We start from the raw sequence: 18375 nt of genomic DNA, 5'->3' as shown, positions 1-18375 counted from the left end.
CCGCGGGACCAGCGCCCCGCCAGAAGGATCCTCCTCGCCCGCCCGCGCCCCCCCGCCCCACCCCCCCCCCCTCCCCCCCCCGCTTAATGTGGAGCTTGAACTCACGACCTTGAGATCAAGACCTGAGCTGAGACCAAGAGTCAGATGCCTAATCCAGTAAGCAACCTAGGTGCCCCATCTCCTTTTTAAAAACAAATTTTGTAGGTCAAAGTTCATTGTGTTTGACAAGCCTTTCTGTATTTAACTCACACATGGATAGAATTAAATAATTCTTGAAATGGGTACAAGCAATTGCTTTAAATAGCAATTTTAAGTTGATACCTTCTTGGAGTGGTGGTGGTGATACGCAGATTTTATCCAGGACAGAGCGGGAATGTGTTTCACTTTTCCATATGGTATTTTCCTAAAATAATCTGGTAGAATAAGATTTATTATTTACATCGAAACAAGGCATATGGGAGAATCCTCTGGGATAAAGAAAGTAGGATTTCTCTTTAAAAAAAAAATCTGGCCCTTTAACATTTGTATTTTTATATATGTTATATGATGCAAAAATAATACATATTTATAATTTATAAATAAATAAATATTTTTATCCCCCCCCCAGTTGACTACACTAAGAAAGCATGAGGAACTGTCATAGGTTGGAGGAAACTAAAGAGACACAACTAAATGTAGTACGAGATCCTGGATTGGATTCTGCAACAGAAAAAGGACAATAAAAGGGAGACTTGTAAAGTTCACACAATTTTTGTAGATTAATTAATAATATTATAAAAGTGTTAATTTCCTGTTGTTTTTTTTTAAGAGTTTTATTTATTTATTTGACAGAGATCACAAGTGGCAGAGAATCAGGCAGAGGAGAGGGGGAAGCAGGCTCCCCACAAGCAGAGAGCCCGATGTGGGACTTGATCCCAGGATGCCAAGATCATGACCTGAGTCAGAGGCAGAGGCTTTAAACCACTGAGCCACCCAGGCGCCCCAAGCATCTGACTCTTGGTTTTGGTTCAGGTCACGGTCTCAGGGTTGTGAGATTGACTCCTGAGTTGGGCTCCCCACTGGGTGTTCAGTCCTCTTGGGACGCTTGGGATTCTCTGTCTCCTTCCCCCGCTGTCTCTATCCCCCCAACATGTGCATGCCTCTCTCTCTCATTAATTAATTAAAATCTAAGAAATTGGAAAGCTCAAAGAATGATTGGCTAGGGCTTTCCATATGGCTCTTTTTTTTTTAAAATTTTAAAAGATTTTATTTATTTATTTGGCAGAGATCACAAGTAGGCAGAGAGGCAAGCAGAGAGAGGGGGAAGCAGGCTCCCTGCTGAGCAGAGAGCCCGATGTGGGGTTTGATCCCAGGACCCTGAGATCATGACCTGAGCCGAGGGCAGAGGTTTAACCTACTGAGCCACCCAGGCACCACTCCATATGGCTCTTGACATCACAGAGTAGAGCTCTCCTTGCTCTGTCATTTGGAGAGGATCCCAGGCTGCCTGCCTGCTGTCTGTTCACATACCCCCATAGAAGCCTGGCAGTCCATCTGCACAGCTTGTCCACTGTGCATAAGGATCCCCGCAGTCTTGAAGTAGACATACCCATGCAGCAGCTGGGGAAGTAGAGCCATAGGAACCTTCCTGGCCCTTTACTTTCATTATCCATCATCCACTCTCCTCCCTCCCATCTGTATATTTACCTTTTAAATCACATGGCTCAAAAGGTTGCATATTCTACACATTGACCACCTCTTTATTTTTTAAAGATAATTCAATGAACATTGTCAAGGGAGATTTTTTTTTTAACTAAGATGTAGATGTACGAAAACCCCTAGGGATAATGAAGTGACATGGATAATCAAAGCCACAGAGACTGTCCTAGACCTGAAGGATTGGTGGGAGGCTGTGGTTATTGGATCTGGGAATGAGAGACTCTTACAGGGTTAACCTCTTCTTTAGGATGAGTGGCCTCTGGTCTAGGGCCACAGCCAACCCAAGGCACCCTCTCCTTGCTTCTGCTCTCCTGTCTGGACTCCTGACTGGAATGCAGTCAGGCCAGAGGGCACGGGAGGCTGCTGATAGTCCATACAGGTCTGCCTTTCTGGGCCAGAGAACTGGATGGTGAAAGGCCAATGAAGACCTCTGAGAACAATCATTCACTCGCTTACCTGGGTGTTCACGTAACCTGACTGTTTGGCTTGGTGCACATTTCCCCACTTCACCTACAGGAGTAAGGAACTTTGCTAATGGGGTATCTGGGTGGTTCAGTCGTTAAGCATCTGTCTTCGGCTCAGTTCATGATCTCTGTGTCCTGGGATTGAGCCCTGCATTGGACTCCCAGGTTGTCAGGAAGCCTGCTTGTATCGCTTCTCTCGCTGTGTCTCTCTCAGTAAAATCTCACCCCCCCCTCCCAAAACTTTGCTAAGTGTCTTTTTTAAAGTTACGTACGTTAAGCCAGGATGCCTGGGTGGTTCAGTCAGTTTAGTGTCTTCCTTCTGCTCAGGTCATGATCTCCAGGTCCTGGGATCTAGTGCCACATGGGGGGCTCACTGCTCAGTGGGGAACCTGCCTTCTCTCTGCCTCTGCCTGCAGCTCCCCCTCTCATGCACCTACTCTCTCTGTCCAATAAATAAGTAAAATCTTTAAAAATCAATAAAATCAGAGTCAGTTCCTTTTTTTAAAAAAAGGTTTATTTGAGAGAGAGAGAGAGCAAGCAGGCAGGGGAGGGGCAGAGGGAGAGAAAGAATCCTGAAGCAGGGTGCTCCCCCTGCAGATTTCTTTGATTGGTTTGAGGTTCCGGGTTGGACAGGGAGTGCGCAGGAACCAGAAGTTCCTCTCAAGCATCCTGTGCTCTTCCTTCTGTGTTCTTTCCCCCCTGCAGCTTCTCCGATGATGAATTTTGTTGTTGCTGTTGGAGTTCTAATGTGTTTGAAATCAGGATGTGCTCTACCATTTAGCATGGGTTTAGTGTGAGGATCTTGTTTTTTTCTCCACATCTTTATTTTGAAAAAATTCAAACCTTTCAGAAAAGTTTCATGTACAATGAATATCTACCTTGCTTTTTTCATTAGTAAAATTTGGAGTTTTTATTTTTTATAGAATTACCTCTCTTAAGTAGTGACTAGGTATAAAACAGTATTTTTTTTTAAAGAATTTATTTATTTATTTGACAGACAGAGATCATAAGTAGTCAGAGAGGCAGGCAGAGGAGGAAGCAGACTCAATGCTGAGCAGAGACCCTGATACGGGGCTCGATCCCAGGACCCTGGGATCACGACCTGAGCCGAAGGCAGAGGCCTTAACTCACTGAGCCACCCAGGTGCCCCGGTATTTTTTTTTTTTTTTTAATTCATTTGAGAGAGTGAGTGCCAAGTGGGGAGGGTCAGAGGGAGAGGGAGAAGCAGACTCCCCACTGAGCAGGGAACCCTGATGTGGGCTCAGGGGCTGGATCCCCAGACCGTGCAATCATGACCTGAGCCAAAGGCAGACGCTTAACTGACTGAGCCACCCAGGTGCCCCAGTATAAAACCGTATTTACGGAATACCAAATAACTTGTGTACCCGCCGCTCATTTTAAGAAGTTAAATTTTTACCTTACTTTCAAAAGAGTCCAGTGGGTCCTTTCCTGATGCATATGCTTTCCTCTGATCTCAGAGGTAGCCATTTACTGAACTGTTGACCATCTCTTTGCCTTTCTTAGTAGAAGTACAAATACATTTGTATCACTAATTGATCTATTTTCATGCTGAATCATAGGCTGGGTTCACATAGTCTGCCTCCTGAGACAGGAGAGAGCTTTTTCGGTTTTATTGTGTTGATGAGAAAGTTACTCAGACACTTGTTAAAGATGGTAAGGACAACTTTAGTCAAGAGGGGTTGTGCAGTAGGGGAAGGAGGTCAAGCTCAACTCCGCCTCCAGCAAGGATGAGTGAAGTGGGATAGCCATGGGGCAGGTGGGGGTCGGCAGGTGGGGGTCGGTGCAGAAACAGCAAGGCTGGAGAGGTTGTTGCTAGACAGTTCAATAGGATTCTCGCCGAAGGCAAACCAGAGTGGCACGTTGTAGAGGCTGGGGGATGAAGAATTTGATCCGATAATCAGGATGATCTGATACCAAGGAGAAGGGTTTTCAGTGAGCTGAGTCAGCAGGATTATTGCTGAAACTCGACGGGATGGGCCATGGGCAGGGCAGAAGGTGTTTGGAGGAGAGAGTTGTCGTTCCGTGTCTCCATCTATCTGGGGAGTCGTTTTCTGCTTCCAGCACCGCGCTGCAAGGAAGTCTGGAAGATGCAGATTGTAGCTTTCTAGCCTCTGCAGAACAGGCAGACCCACTAGAAGGTGGGAGTGAATGCTCAGTGCCAGTCCCCACTGCAGACATGCTATAGCGTATGGTGAGCCTGATCTGTCCTCCTTTTTCAGAAATCTTCCAACTATTCTTTATTGTTTTTTCTCCTACGCTTTAGCATCAACTTACCCAGTTCTCAGGCAGTTCTGTTGCATATTTGTTAATAACAGATGTTAAACTTACTGATTAACCTAGGGAGAAGTGATACCTTACATGTGGTATTTTGTCTAGTTACATGTTTTAAAAAAAAACATTATTGGGGCGCCTGGGTGGCTCAGTGGGTTAAAGCCTCTGCCTTGGGCTCAGGTCAGGATCTCAGGGTCCTGGGATCGAGCCCCACATCGGGCTCTCTGCTTAGCAGGGAGCCTGCTTCCCTCTCTCTCTGCCTGCCTCTCTGCCTACTTGTGATCTCTGTCAAATAAATAAATAAATAAATCTTTAAAAAAAAAAAAAAAAGGCATTATTGAGGGGTGCCTGGATGGCTCAGTCGTTGACCTGAGCCGAAGGCAGATGCTTATGATCCCAGGAGCCCCGCATCGGGTTCCCAGGTTGGCAGGGAGTCTGCTTCTCCCTCCTCCACTCTACCTGCTTGTGTTCTCTCACTGTCTCGCTCTCTGTCAAATGAATAAAATCCTTAAAGAAAAAAAAATGGAACCCATTTAAAATGTACAAGTCAATGAGTTTTAGTGAATTTACAGAGATATGTAACACTTTTTAAAATACCTGATTACAAGGGCGCCTGGGTGGCTCAGTCGTTAAGCGTCTGCCTTTGGCTCAGGTCATGATCCCAGGGTCTTGGGCTCGAGCCCTGCATCAAGCTCCCTCTCAGCGGAGAGCCTGCTTCTCCCTCTCCGACCCCCACTGCTTGTGTGCCCTCTTTCACTGTGTCCCTCTCTGTCAAATAAATAAAATCTCAAAAAAAAAAATCTGATTACAGGGGCACCTGCGTGGCTCACTTGATTAGTATCTGACTCTTCGATTTTTAGCTCAGGTCATGATCTCAGGGTTATGAGATGGAGCCCTGTGTTGCGCTCCACACTGGATGTGGAGCCTGCTTAAGATTTTCTCTCTCCCTTTGCCCCACTCCCGCCCAGGTTTACATGTTGTCTAAAAACAAGTTAGTAAATTAAAAAAATGTCTGGTTACAACTTACTAGTTAATACAGATCTTCTTCAGTGTCCCATGAGTAATGTTTCCAAAACTTTTCCTATATGTATAGATTGTACATGTTTCTATTTTTTTATTTTTTAAATTTTAATTCCAGTATTGAACATACAGTGTTACAATATCCATACAATACCCAGTGCTCATTACAAGTGTCCTCCTTAATCCCCATCACCTGTTTAACCCATTTCCTCATCCTCTTCCCCTCGTAACCATCAGTTTCTTCACTACAGTTCAGAGTCCGTTTCTGGGTTTCTCTCTCTCTCTCTCTCTCTCTCTGTTTTCCTTTGCCCATTTGTTTTGTTTCTTAACTCCACATGTGAGTGAAGTCATATGGTATTTTTCTTTCTGTAACTGACTTATTTCATTTAGCATTATACTTTCTGGCTCCATCCATGTTGCTGTAAACAGGCAAGATATTAACTCTTTCTCGTTGAGTAATACTCCATTGTATATATGCCAAATTGTCTTTATCCATTCATCAGTTGATGGACACTTGGCTGCTTCCACAATTTGGCTATTGTAGGTAATGTAGGTAAACATAGGGGTGCATATATCCCTTTGAATTATTTTTTGTGCTTTTGGGGTAAACACCCAGTAGTGCCATTACTGGATCTCAGGGGAGTTCTGTTTTTAACTTTGAAGAACCTCCATACTGGTTTCCTCAGTGGCTGCACCAGTTCGCATCCCCACCAGCAGTGCATGAGGGTTTCCTCACCAACACTTGTTGGTCCATATGTTGTTGATTTTAGCTATTCTGACTGGTGTGAGGTGGTATCTCACTCTGGTTTTGATTGCATTTCCCTGATGATGAGTCACGTTGAGCATCTTTTCATGTGTCTGTTGGCCATCTGGATGTCTTTGGGGAAATGTCTGTTCATGTTGTTGCCCATATTTTAATTGGATTACTTGTTTTTTGGATGTTTAGTTTGATAAGTTCCTTTTTTAAGATACTAATTTTTTTTTAAAGATTTTGTTTATTTATTTATTTGACAGACAGATTACAAGTAGGCAGAGAGGCAGGATGAGAGAGGAGGAAGCAGGCTCCCCGCTGAGCAGAGAGCCCAATGCAGGGCTCGATCCCAGGACCCTGGGATCATGACCTGAGCCTAAGGCAGAGGCTTTAACCCACTGAGCCACCCAGGCGCCCCTAAGATACTAATTCTTTATCGAATATGTGATTTGCAGATCCCTTCTCCTGTTTTTAGTTTAGTTCTTGTTGCACTGTGCAGAAACTTTTTATTTTGACATAGTCCCAGTAGTTTATCTTTTGCTTCCCTTACCTCAGGAGATGTATCTAGAAAAACCGTTGCTACAGCCGATGACAGAGAAATTACTGCCGGTGTTCTCCTCAAGGATTTTTATGGTTTCAGGTTTCACATTTAGCTCCTGATCCATTTTGAGTTTATCTTTGCGTATGGTGTAAGAAAGTGGTCCAGTTTCATTCTTTTGCATGTAGCTGTCCAGTGTTCCCAACACCATTTGTTGAAGAGACTGTCTTTTTTCCATTAGATATTCTTTTCTGCTTTGTTGAAGATTAATTGACCATATAATTGTGGGTTTATTTCTGGGTTTTCTATTCTGTTCTGTTGATCTATGGGTCTGTGGTTGTACCAGTGCTATATTTTGTAGTATAATTTGAAGACTGGAATGGTGATGCCTCCAGCTTGGTTTTTCTTTCTCAAGATTGCTTTGGCTATTTGGGATCTTTTGTGGTTCCATATAAATTTTAGGGTTGTTTTTTTCCTAGGTCTGTGAAAAATTTGTAGTTTAATAGGGATTGCATTAAATCTATAGATCATTCATGTTTTTTCATTAAATGTCTTCAAAAGTTTAAAAATAAAGTTCTTTTGCTTTCTTCACCACGTGGTGTAGACACATAGGTATCTTGGTTCTCCGGTGAACATAATCACACCAAAAAAATGTAAATGCTGTTTATTAGTTTTTCTTTCTCATTTTTTTTTTAAAGATTTCATTTTTAAGTAAACTGTATAGCCAATGTGGGACTCAATCTTATATCCCCGAGATCAAGAGTCACTTGCTCTACTGACTGAGTCAGCCAGGTGCCTTGGTTCTATTTTTATATAGAGACTTAATTATGTCCGTATATATCTCAGTATAAGCATATAGCTGGCAAGAGCTAATTTCCTTATCTTAGAGAATAGGGGGTTAAGAGAGAGTCTCTGAACTTGACAGTTTAAGCAAGTTATTGAAATAACTAATCCTTCCTAACCTTTTATAGCTTATTTTAATTCCTAGGGCCTGACAACATGGGTAAACCTTGCAAACGTTATGCCAGACACAGAGACACAAAAGCCACATATTATTTGATTCCGTTTATATGAGATGTACGGAATGGGCAGGTCTATAGAGATGGAAAGTAGATGAGTAACTGCCAGGGGCTGGAGGAAGGGGGAATGGGGAGTGACTGCTGAGGGTATGGGGGATTTTTTTGGGAGAGTGAAAATATTCTGGAATTAGTGGTGATGAGCTGTGCAGCTTTGTGATTCTACCAAAAACTCACTGAACTATAAAGAGTAATTTTTTTTAAAGAGTAATTTTTATTTAAAGAGTAATTTTTATGGCATGTGAATTAAATCTCAATAAAAAAGTATGAGGAAGAAAACCCTTCCAAATAATCATGTCCTCCAATAAATTCTTTATTCCCCTTTTCTGAAAATAATACTGTGCCCTCTGACCTCCCTTAGTTAGGTCTTCGTCAGTTACCTCTTCTTGAATTCTTCTCTCCCTCTCCAGTAGATGCTGAGCATCAGAAGAGGAATCTAGAGGTTCTCTAGATTATGTCCTTAATGGTGTTCATTTCATATTACACACCTGTTGAGTATTCAGGAAATAAATGCTGAGTTTAAGAATAACGTTGTAGGGGGGGCACCTGGGTGGCTCAGCTGGTTGGGCAACTGCCTTCGGCTCAGGTCATGATCCCGGACTTCCAGGATCGAGTCCCGCATTGGGCTCCCAGCTCTTTGGGGAGTCTGCTTCTCACTCTGACCACCTCCTCTCTTCATGCTCTCTCACTCATTCTCTCTCAAATAAATAAATAAATAAATAAATAAATCTTAAAAAAAAAAAAAAAAAAAAGGAAGAAGAACTTTGTAGGGGTTCCTGGGTAGCTCAGTGGGTTAAGCCTCTGCCTTTGGCTCAGGTCATGATCAGATCATGATCTCAGGGTCCTGGGATCAAGCCCCACATCAGGCTCTCTGCTCAGCAGGGAGCCTGCTTCCCCCCTCTCTCTGTCTGTCTCTCTGTCTACTTGTGATCTCTGTCTGTGAAATAAAAAAACCCTAAAAAAAAAAAATTAAAAAGAACAAAGTTGTAAATTAGCGAGGTTACCAAAAAACTCTTCCATCTGAATCTGCTTCAATAAAAAGTTGTAAACAGTTGCCCCACACATAACAAAAAGTGTATTAATTAGAACCTTTCTTCTGTTTTAATGTAATAAAACTAGTGCCCAATTGCGTTCTCCTCCCCAAGCTTTTCAGTCTCAGAACGTGGGAACCCTATAGTAGGGACTTGCTGAACCTGTGTTTTCTCTTTGCCCCCGTGGGCATTCAGAGCTTCGTATTTTGGGTCAGTAGCTCATAGTGTTGCTGCAGATCCATCTGAAAATAGTTCTCTAGACCTAACAGTGAGAATAGACCCCAGATAGTGTTTGTTTTCATAAACTGCGGTGCCAGGAATGTGGCCAAAAATGAGAGAAACTTGAGACGAAAACAATGACTTATGACTAAGGAAGTAAGATGGGAACATGAATCAAGTAGTTATCTAGCTAGCTCCCAAGTTTTATGGAAAAGAACCAAATCAAAGAGATAATAAGGGAAAGTGGAATTAGAAATAAGGGTATTTAAACAAAGGCATTCCATGACATTAAGGCCAAGAGACAACAATGCAAGAAATGATTTGAATCCTATGAAAATATACATACCAACAAGTCCTACATACACCTTTTTTTGTATCAGAGGTCAGCATAGTAATGTTGAAAGAAATAAATTGGGAAAATGACTTGCAACATTGATGATAGACAAAAAGGGATTGTTCTTAATATATTCAGGAACTATAGCAAATTGCATTAGGAGAACACTTTCAGTTACAAGAGATAGAAACCCAGCTCAAATAGGAAAAAGTGGGGGGAAAGGAACAGAAGAAAGAAATGGGAGATCTGGGTAATTATTTGGGAAAAAATACTCAGTCTCACCAATAATTGACAATACAGTGACTTAGAAAGAAAGAGAAAGGCATTTCAGAGAACTCCTTTACATGCCTATTCTGTTTCAATGATTGACTAAGTGTCAGAAAACATGGTCTAATTAGCCTTTTGTGGCCTAGCTTTTCTTAGGATCCTTTTCAAATTAGAACTGCATTATTAAAGCAGGAATTTAATTAAGGGAACAACTGAGGACAGCGTGCTCGGACTGGATTGCTACTGGGATCTCCTGGTGCCAAGAATAAGTAAATGTTGTCCCTGTCACTGAACAGTACTATTACTGATCGTAGAAATCCATACTTAATGCAGCCAATTAAGCCGGCTCTGCTCTTTGTCTATGGGCGCCTAGTGTGCCATGACTGCAAACAGTAGGCTCCTCAGTAGTGTATGCAGCCTGTTGATTGTACGGGTTGCCCTAAGGGACCTTGGAGACAACCCTTTTGGTGGATGCTGGGGTCTGACCACATGGCTATCTCCAATTTAGGCTGCAGACAGGTATGCGGGGTGCCTTTGGAAAGCCCCAGGGCACAGTAGCCAGGGTCCACATTGGCCAAGTCATCATGTCCATCCATACCAAGCTGTAGAACAAGGAGCATGTGATTGAGACCCTATGCAGGGCCAAGTTCAAGTTCCCTGGCCACCAGAAGATACACATCTCCAAGAAGTGGGGCTTTACTAAGTTCAATACAGATGAATTTGAAGACCTGGTGGCTGAAAAGCAGCTTATTCCAGATGGCTGTGGGGTCAAATACATCCCTAACCGTGGTCCCTTGGACAAATGGAGGGCTCTGCACTCATGAGAACCTTGGCACTACCCCTTCCCGTCATATTCATGCCCACCACCAGTAAATCCAACTTCCTGTCCAAAAAAAAAAAAAAAAAAACATACTTTGTTATTAGAGTAATAACCTCATTTACATGACGTAATTAAAAGGAATGAATTAAAAAAAATGAACTTTAGGGGTTCTTGGGTGTCTCAGTTAAGCGTCCAGCTTTTGATCTCAGCTCTTGTCTCGATCTTAGGGTCGTGAGTTCAAGTCCTGTGTTGGGCTCCATGCTGGATGTGGAACCTGCTTAAAAAATAAGACAAATAAAGGAATTTTAATCCCTCAGAGTAACTCATGTTCACCATGGTGCCCTATGCATTATTTCAGAGGAATCAACCTGTGCTCTCGTTGGCTAGGAGAGAAGGCACGTGAGCCTGCTTTATCTTAACCCGCTCTGTGGTTTTATTCAGTTTACACTGTGATTCTACCTAAGGGATTTCACATGCTTGTCATAAATTCAGTCTGGTCAGTGTGGTTGGTATAATAATTTGTATGAACAGAATATTGAAAAGTTCCTCATCTCAAATTAACATTTTCATAATTGTAAGTAGTGTGTCAATGTGCTGGGTAATAGGGTACCTATTACAAATTTTATTTGTGCCTTTTAAATTTCTCTTCTTTGACGGGGCCCCTGGGTGGCTCGGTTAAGTGTTTGCCTTCAGCTCAGGTCATGATCTCAGGGATTGAGCCCTGGGGGCGCTTCCCCCCTCCTTCTGCAGCTCCCACTGCTTATGCTCTCTCTGTGTCAAATAAATATCTTCAAAAAAAAATTTCTCTTTCAGAAAAACGTACATTTAAACATTATGATTATGTGAGATTTAGTTCTGGAGTTTCTTTTTACTTCAGAGTAGGATATGCAGGTTGTATCAATTTTTGTGGTTATATTAATACTTAAAATTTTTGAATACAGCTTTGAGTTTGTCTGTCTACCTATCTGTCTTGTTTAAGATCTGTGAAGTAGCAAATATCCTCTAAATGGGCTGGCTTCTGTTAAATTAATGTTTTTCTTTCTTTTTTTAAATTACAATTTTTAAAAAAGATTTTATTTATTTATTTGACAAAGAGATCACAAGTAGTCAGAAAGTCAGGCAGAGAGAGTGCCGTGAAGCAGGCTCCCTGCTTAGCAGAGAGCTTGATGCGGGGTTTGATCCCAGGATCCCGAGATCATGACCTGAGCCGAAGGCAGAGGCTTTAATCCACTGAGCCACCCAGGCCCCCCTAAATTAATGTTTTTCTCATTATAAAATATGCTTGTACAGAATTTGGAAACTGTCTCAGTTGGCAAGAAAATAATAAACTTTTGCCTGAATGCAGGTTTCAAAGGTCACTATAAATTCGGGTTGGTTTTGCACATAGCAAGTACATACTGATGTCCAGCTCCTTGGAGGAGCTGCTGTGTGGCTTTCCCTGACCTGTGTCATTCTGTGTGATACCTCCTTCCCAGCTGGGCCCTATACTGCCTGAGAGAGTTGACTGGGGGGTTAGACTACTTGGGAAGAATATCCCACTTACTAGCTGGGCAGCCTTGGGTAAATTACTTGCCTTCTTTGAGCCATCTTTTTCTTATCTAAAATGGGGATAATATTAGTACTTACTATCTCTTAGGTTTCTTTCTTTCTTTTTTTTTTTTTTAATTCTCCCAGTCTGTGGCTGGTCTTTTATTTTTTTTATTTCTTATTTTTTAAAAGATTTTATTTATTTATTTGACAGAGATCACAAGTAGGCAGAGAGGCAGGCAGAGAGAGAGGAGAAAGCAGGCTCTCCACAGAGCAGAGAGCCCGATAAGGGGTTCGATCCCAGGACCCTGGGATCATGACCTGAGTCGAAGGCAGAGGCTTTAACCCACTGAGCCACCCAGGTGCCCCATCTCTTAGGTTTCTTCTAGGGATTAAATGAAATAACACAACAGCCCAGTTCAGTGAGGAAAGAAAGCATATCTATGAAGGGGGGAAACAAAGCAGGCGATGGACATCCCCCTCTGGTCATAGCTTTCCGTAGACAGGAAGAACCTGAAAACCCTCACTGCTTCATTGCTTCACATGCAAACGAAGGCAATAGAATGCATCCGTGTTTATTTATATATGTGGCTCCCTACAGAGAGGCTTGCCCTTTGCCTGTAAGGGGTTGTTAGGTCAGCCTCTTGCGCTTCATTTTGCATGGAAAATGCATTTGGGTTTATTTCCCCACTGATCTGCGAAGATGCTGTGAGGCATACATTAACTTTCCTTGTAGGTATCTTTTCCCTCACAAGAGGGAAAAGCTAAGTTAATGTAGCATAAAAATTATTAACGACAAAATATGTATGTATTCTGAAAGAAATCATGTCCTCTTTTTTTTTTTTTTAAAGATTTTATTTATTTCCTTGAGAGAGAAAGAGTGGAAGTGAGAGAGAACACGAGAGGGGGAGAGGGGCAGAAAGAGAGGGAGAAGCAGACTGTTCGCAGAACAGGGAGCCTGCCGTGGGGCTCCATCCCAGGACCCTGGGATCATGACCTGAGCCGAAGGCAGAGGCTCAACCCACTGAGCCACCCAGACACCGCAGAAACTATGATCTTTCAAGTACTGGCTAGGGCTAATCACTCTCTGAGTGATTTTTTTTTTTTTTTTCTTATTTGAGAATTAGATTTTCATTCCTTTTTTTTTTTTTTTTTTAAAGATTTATTTATTTATTTATTTGACAGACCGAGGTTACAAGTAGGTAGAGAGGCAGGCAGAGAGAGAGGAGGAAGCAGGCTCCCTGCTGAGCAGAGAGCTCCATGTGGGGCTCGATCCCAGGACCCTAGAATCATGACCTGAGCCAAAGGCAGAGGCTTTAACCACTGAGCCACCCCAGGTGCCCCAATTTTCATTCCTTTAATTAAAGTGACCAGCATCATTATGAATTTATTGCACTAAATCTGTAGATTAATCTCAGGAGCCTTCGAGTTGTTTTTTTTCCTTAAGATGGCGAATGGTCTTTTTTGATATATCTGCATTTTATGTAGACCTCCTACTTAAAATGTCCTCTCATCTCTAAAGCTGAGGATACAGAGAGGAAGGTTCTAGAAGTGGAATGTTTTCCTTTGGAGAAATACCTGTAGGAAGTGACAGGCCAGGTTAGATCATTGGTCAGCATTCAGAGCTGAAGTAGAAGCCGCAGAGTCTTAGCAGAAAGAGGCAAAGATCTGAGATCCAGCGAGTGAAGATTAGTCAAGTTCGGCCTTTTGATGCAAATACTGTCTCAGCAAGTCACATACGCTCCGAGCCTGGTTGTGCAGTGTGCTCGGTGGGAACAGGTCTGCTTCAGAGTGAGGAGTACTAAAAGAGGTGTCTGTGAAGTGCCTTGGCCACTGTCAGCACCATACAGATGTTTACAGCGTGGGTTTTTGTGAGCACCCCACACGGGAACCCCAGTCATGTGTCGTCATCTGAATCCCTAAAGATAACAGTAACATGACCTCTTGAATAAATGTTCGCTTAGTCTCTGCTGTGTTAGCAGGCATTGTTCCAGATCAGCATTGTTAGATAGAAATAGAGCGCAAACACATAATGGAATTTAAAATTTCCTAGCAGCCGCATTTAAAAACACAGGTGAAATTAACTTCAATAAATTTATCTTAGCTCTGTATATCCAAAATATTTTAGCATGTAATCATACAAAAATTATTAATAAGATACTTCACTTTTTTTCTTTTTTAAATCAGGACCTGGAATTCTGGAGTACATTTTAATTTTACAGCACATCTTAATTCAGATTGAGCCTGCTGCAAGTGCTCAGTGCCTCCCTGTGGCTAGTGGCCACTATGGTGGGCATCTGTCCCCTTCTGTGTGTTGAGTTGTAGGAGTAAACAAGATACAGAGAGTTCTTTCCCCCCGGAAGGGTTCTTGCATGGGGAGACAGACAATAATACACAACAGACGTAAGATAGTAGTGATAAGTACTATAAAGAGAATATGACATTGGGATGCCTCGGTGGCTCAGTGGGTTAAGCCTCTGCCTTGGGCTCAGGTCATGATCTCAGGGTCTTGGGATCGAGCCCCACATTGGGCTCTCTGCTAGGTGGGAAGTCTGCTTCCCTCTCTCTCTCTGCCTACTTTTGATCTCTGTCAAATAAATAAATAAAATGTTTAAAAAAAAAATACAATACCAACTCGGGAGGAAGTGTGAGGGGTGCCTTACCTAGAATACTCAGGGAAGAGCTGTTGGAGATGTTGATGTCTGAGCTATGGCCTGAATGATTAAAAAGGCAGAGCTAGGGGTGCCTGGGCTCCATTCACGATCTCAGGGTCCTGGGATCGAGCCCCCGTCGGGTTCCCTCTCTGCCCCATTCCCCGCCACCCCACTTGTGTGTGTACTCTCTCTCCCCCTCAAGTAAATAGAATCTTAATAAAAATAAAAAGGCAGAGCTACTCCCGTGAAAACGTGAGTGATGTTGCCTCTAGTCAGCGGGAACTGCAGATGCGAGGCCCCATGATGGGATGTTCTCCTCGTTGTACTTAGGGAACCAAGTGGTGTGGCTGGATTGTAGGAAGAAGGGAAGTAAGAAATACAGACATAAAGGCTGTGATAAGAAATCGATAGTTTATTTTATTTTATTTTATTTTTAATATTTTATTTACTGATTTGACAGAGATCACAAGTAGAGAGGCAGGTAGAGAGAGAGAGGGAAGCAGGCTCCCCGCTGAGCAGAGAGCTCGATGTGGGACTCGATCCCAGGACCCTGAGATCATGACCTGAGCCGAAGGCAGCGGCTTAACCCACTGAGCCACCCAGGCGCACCGATAGTTTATTTTAAATGAGATGGGAAGCCAGTGGAGGGCTTTCTTAATTTTTTTTTAAAAGATATTATTTATTTGAGAGAGAAACAGAATAAGTGAGAGGAGGGGAGAGGGAGAAGCAGACTCCCTGCTGATCAAGGAACCCAAGGTGGGACTCAATCCCAGGACTCTGGGATCATGACCTGAGCTGAAGGCAGACACCTAACGGATGGAGCTATCCTAGTGCCCCCAGTGGAGGATTTTTTTTTTTTTTTTTAAAGATTTTATTTATTTATTTGACAGACAGAGATCACAAGTAGGCTGAGAGACAGGCAGAGAGAGAGAGGGAAGCAGGCTCCCCGCTGAGCAGAGAGCCCAATGTGGGGCTCAATCCCAGGACCCTAGGATCATGACCTGAGCTGAAGGCAGAGGCTTTAACCCACTGAGCCACCCAGGTGCCCCCCCCAACCCAGTGGAGGATTTTAATAAGGGCACAAGACAACACGAGTTTATAAAATACAAGTGAGACACTCATGTTTCAAAACTACCTGATTTATTACATATCTCAGTGAACCAGAATTCCAAACTTTTTTTTTTTTTAACATATGTAACCAATATCTCTTTCCCATTTTCAAAATAAACTTATGTTGAAGTCAGCATGTTATCTGTAGACACTTAACGTGATTTAGGGAGAGTGCCTTTTGGACATTTTATATCCATTAACTTTAACTTTTTCAAATTCCAGAAGAGCTCTGGGTGTTTGACTTAATATTAAATTCTCGCTTATAATTGTTTTTGCTTTTGAGGAAAGACAGAAACTGTGAAAACAGTGGATCTCCTACTGATTCTCTTCTTTCTTTCCTAACCCTTTGGCAGACATGTGCATTGCGATCGCAATTTCTCTTCTCATGATCCTAATATGTGCCATGGCCACTTACGGAGCGTACAAGGTAAACGGCTTTGGGGGCTGGGCCTTCTCCTTGGTCCCTTACCCTTGTAGCCTGGGCAGCTACTTGTGAGAAAGAAAAAGTGATTCTCAGTTTCCTCTAAGAGCCTTTGAAGTTTCAGTCTCATATTAATATTCTGTGGACAACCAGAAGTGTTCATAGAGACCTTTTGGTTAAGTTCCTCAGTGTGGTTGACCAGTTGTCCTCAGGACCTGGCTTATTGAATGTCTTGTCCTCCTCTTCCCTTTAGAGGAAGAAACAATTTGTCTGAGTTGGGAAAAAATAACATTTTATGATAATGAACGCAACAGCATCATATTTTCTCTCATATTTAGCAACGTGCTGCCTGGATCATCCCGTTCTTCTGTTACCAGATCTTTGATTTCGCCCTCAACACCTTGGTTGCCGTCACTGTGCTGGTTTATCCAAACTCCATTCAGGAATACATACGACAGCTGGTATGTGGCCATCCCCATCACTGTTCCCTTCAGGATCTGGTTGTGTGTATATACACACACACACACACACACAAATTTTTGGGTTTTTCCACTTGAATCTGAGTTACTGATTAGAGATTTTTGAGTGTTACCTTTTAGGTTTCTGGTTTCTTAGAATGCTTTTTGGAACAACATAACTTCTTGAGGTTGATAAGAGGGGGGCTGCAATGACTGTATTAGATGTACCTACGCAAATTATAAACTACTTACTAATTCTTAATTTTGTAAAAATGTAGTTTGCTCAGTTATCAGCAGAGGATCGTTTTTTTGCCTCTGCTCTTGTACGGAGAAAGTGGAACTGTACTGTACACTGGTTCCCAAACTTATTTGGCCATAGAACCCCTTTCCTGCTCAAGCATCTCTTTAGGCCTCGTTTTCTGTTAAATGTTCTTTGTGACCATCTGAACAAAAGTGGGTAACTGGGTATTCAGAAGCTGGGGGAGAATGTAATCCTCTGTGCCTTTGTATCAAGATTGTGACTGTGCCTTAAAATTTAATTTCTTCAAAATCTTAGCATGTTTCAAAGGGAGAGAATGTTGACTCTTTGGAGGTTTTCATTGTTTGTGCGCAAGGGGGACGGAGCAGGGTTTTTCTAGGACAGGAGGTTCAAGGCTGGGGATTTGACAGGACAGCGGAGGCCGGAAGTTCAGTGGAAAAGAGAGAGGGGAGGGGTGGAGGGAGGGCAGGGAGGAATGGCAGCAGCGGGAGTTTGTGATCTCACGGCTGGCACGCCCAGGTTGCATATCCAGTACTCAGCAGACCTAGAAGAGCGGAATGAAAAGCCTCTAGTGTTTTTTGCTCCTTAAAAGTGTTCTGTTGCCACTGCTGTTGTGATTGTCATTCTTAAGCTGTTAGCAATAGCTTCCCTTTGCTTTAGAAAACAGGTCTGTGTTTTGGTATCCTATAGTGTCGAGGAGAAAATATTGTGTATTTCCCGTGTGCTACTCTATATTCTCTCTTATGGTAGAGCTGGAGTGTTTCTGCCTGAGAGGGTTTCTATGTGACGAGCAGTTAGGAGAATGACCTCAGTCTTTAAGGACTTGTGTCTTTATTCTGTAATGATGACCCAGTGCCGGGCTCCTCCAATCAACCTTGGACATGTGGAGGAAACATGACCTCCCCATAGCCTGTCACATGAGGGGCCAGGAAAGGGTGGTGCCAAGTTAGGAGACGCCAAGAAAAGCCCTGTGGCGACCTTGTGATCCCTCGAAGTGTGTGTTGTTTGCTCCATCTATGTATTGCGGAGACTTAGAAGAAGCAGAAAGCATGGAACATGCAGGCGAGCCTTGAGAACACTCCGATGGCTACCTCGACTTTCTGCCATACCCCACGCTGCTCAGTCACTTCATACTCATTTGCTTTAGAGCCCCCGGTGGTAAAGTGATGTTGGTGATGCTGATAGTAAGCACAGGGAGTACAAAATGAAATAAAATCACCATCTTTTATTTGTAATTACAAACCAAATCATCCAAGTGAATGTCTTCAGTATGTTCTACTTTAAAAGCAGTTTGAGCTGAAGGCGTGAGGCCCACGGATGATGAGGCTGCCTAAGGATGAAGATAAAGCTGCGTGGACAGCGAGGCCCACGGACAGGCCGCCGTGTCTGAAGGGACGCTTACCTGAGGTGGGGGGAGAGCACCCCTTCACACGAAC

The 18375-nt window shown here is 43.0% G+C and overlaps 1 protein-coding gene, 1 non-coding gene and 1 pseudogene across 2 annotated transcripts in view; all 3 read left to right on the top strand.

The window, feature by feature from the left end:
- Positions 1-18375, top strand: part of LAPTM4B (lysosomal protein transmembrane 4 beta) — a 76375-nt gene that overhangs the window by 31635 nt on the left and 26365 nt on the right. Inside the window, exons 3-4 of the mRNA XM_032858637.1 lie at positions 16155-16228; positions 16561-16683. Of these exons, the coding sequence (XP_032714528.1) occupies positions 16155-16228; positions 16561-16683 (197 nt within the window). The remainder of the gene's footprint in view (positions 1-16154; positions 16229-16560; positions 16684-18375) is intronic.
- On the top strand, positions 10018-10151 carry LOC116868452. Its single transcript, XR_004382844.1, has one exon. It is a non-coding gene; the product is annotated as a small nucleolar RNA SNORA70 (small nucleolar RNA).
- On the top strand, positions 10052-10556 carry LOC116868369 (annotated as a pseudogene).

Source organism: Lontra canadensis, unplaced genomic scaffold (genome assembly GCF_010015895.1).
Source record: "Lontra canadensis isolate GAN:19392208 unplaced genomic scaffold, GSC_riverotter_1.0 scaffold15, whole genome shotgun sequence".
NCBI lineage: Eukaryota > Metazoa > Chordata > Mammalia > Carnivora > Mustelidae > Lontra > Lontra canadensis.
The sequence above is the reverse complement of the archived record's forward strand: the minus strand, read 5'-3'. Positions and strand labels throughout refer to the sequence as shown.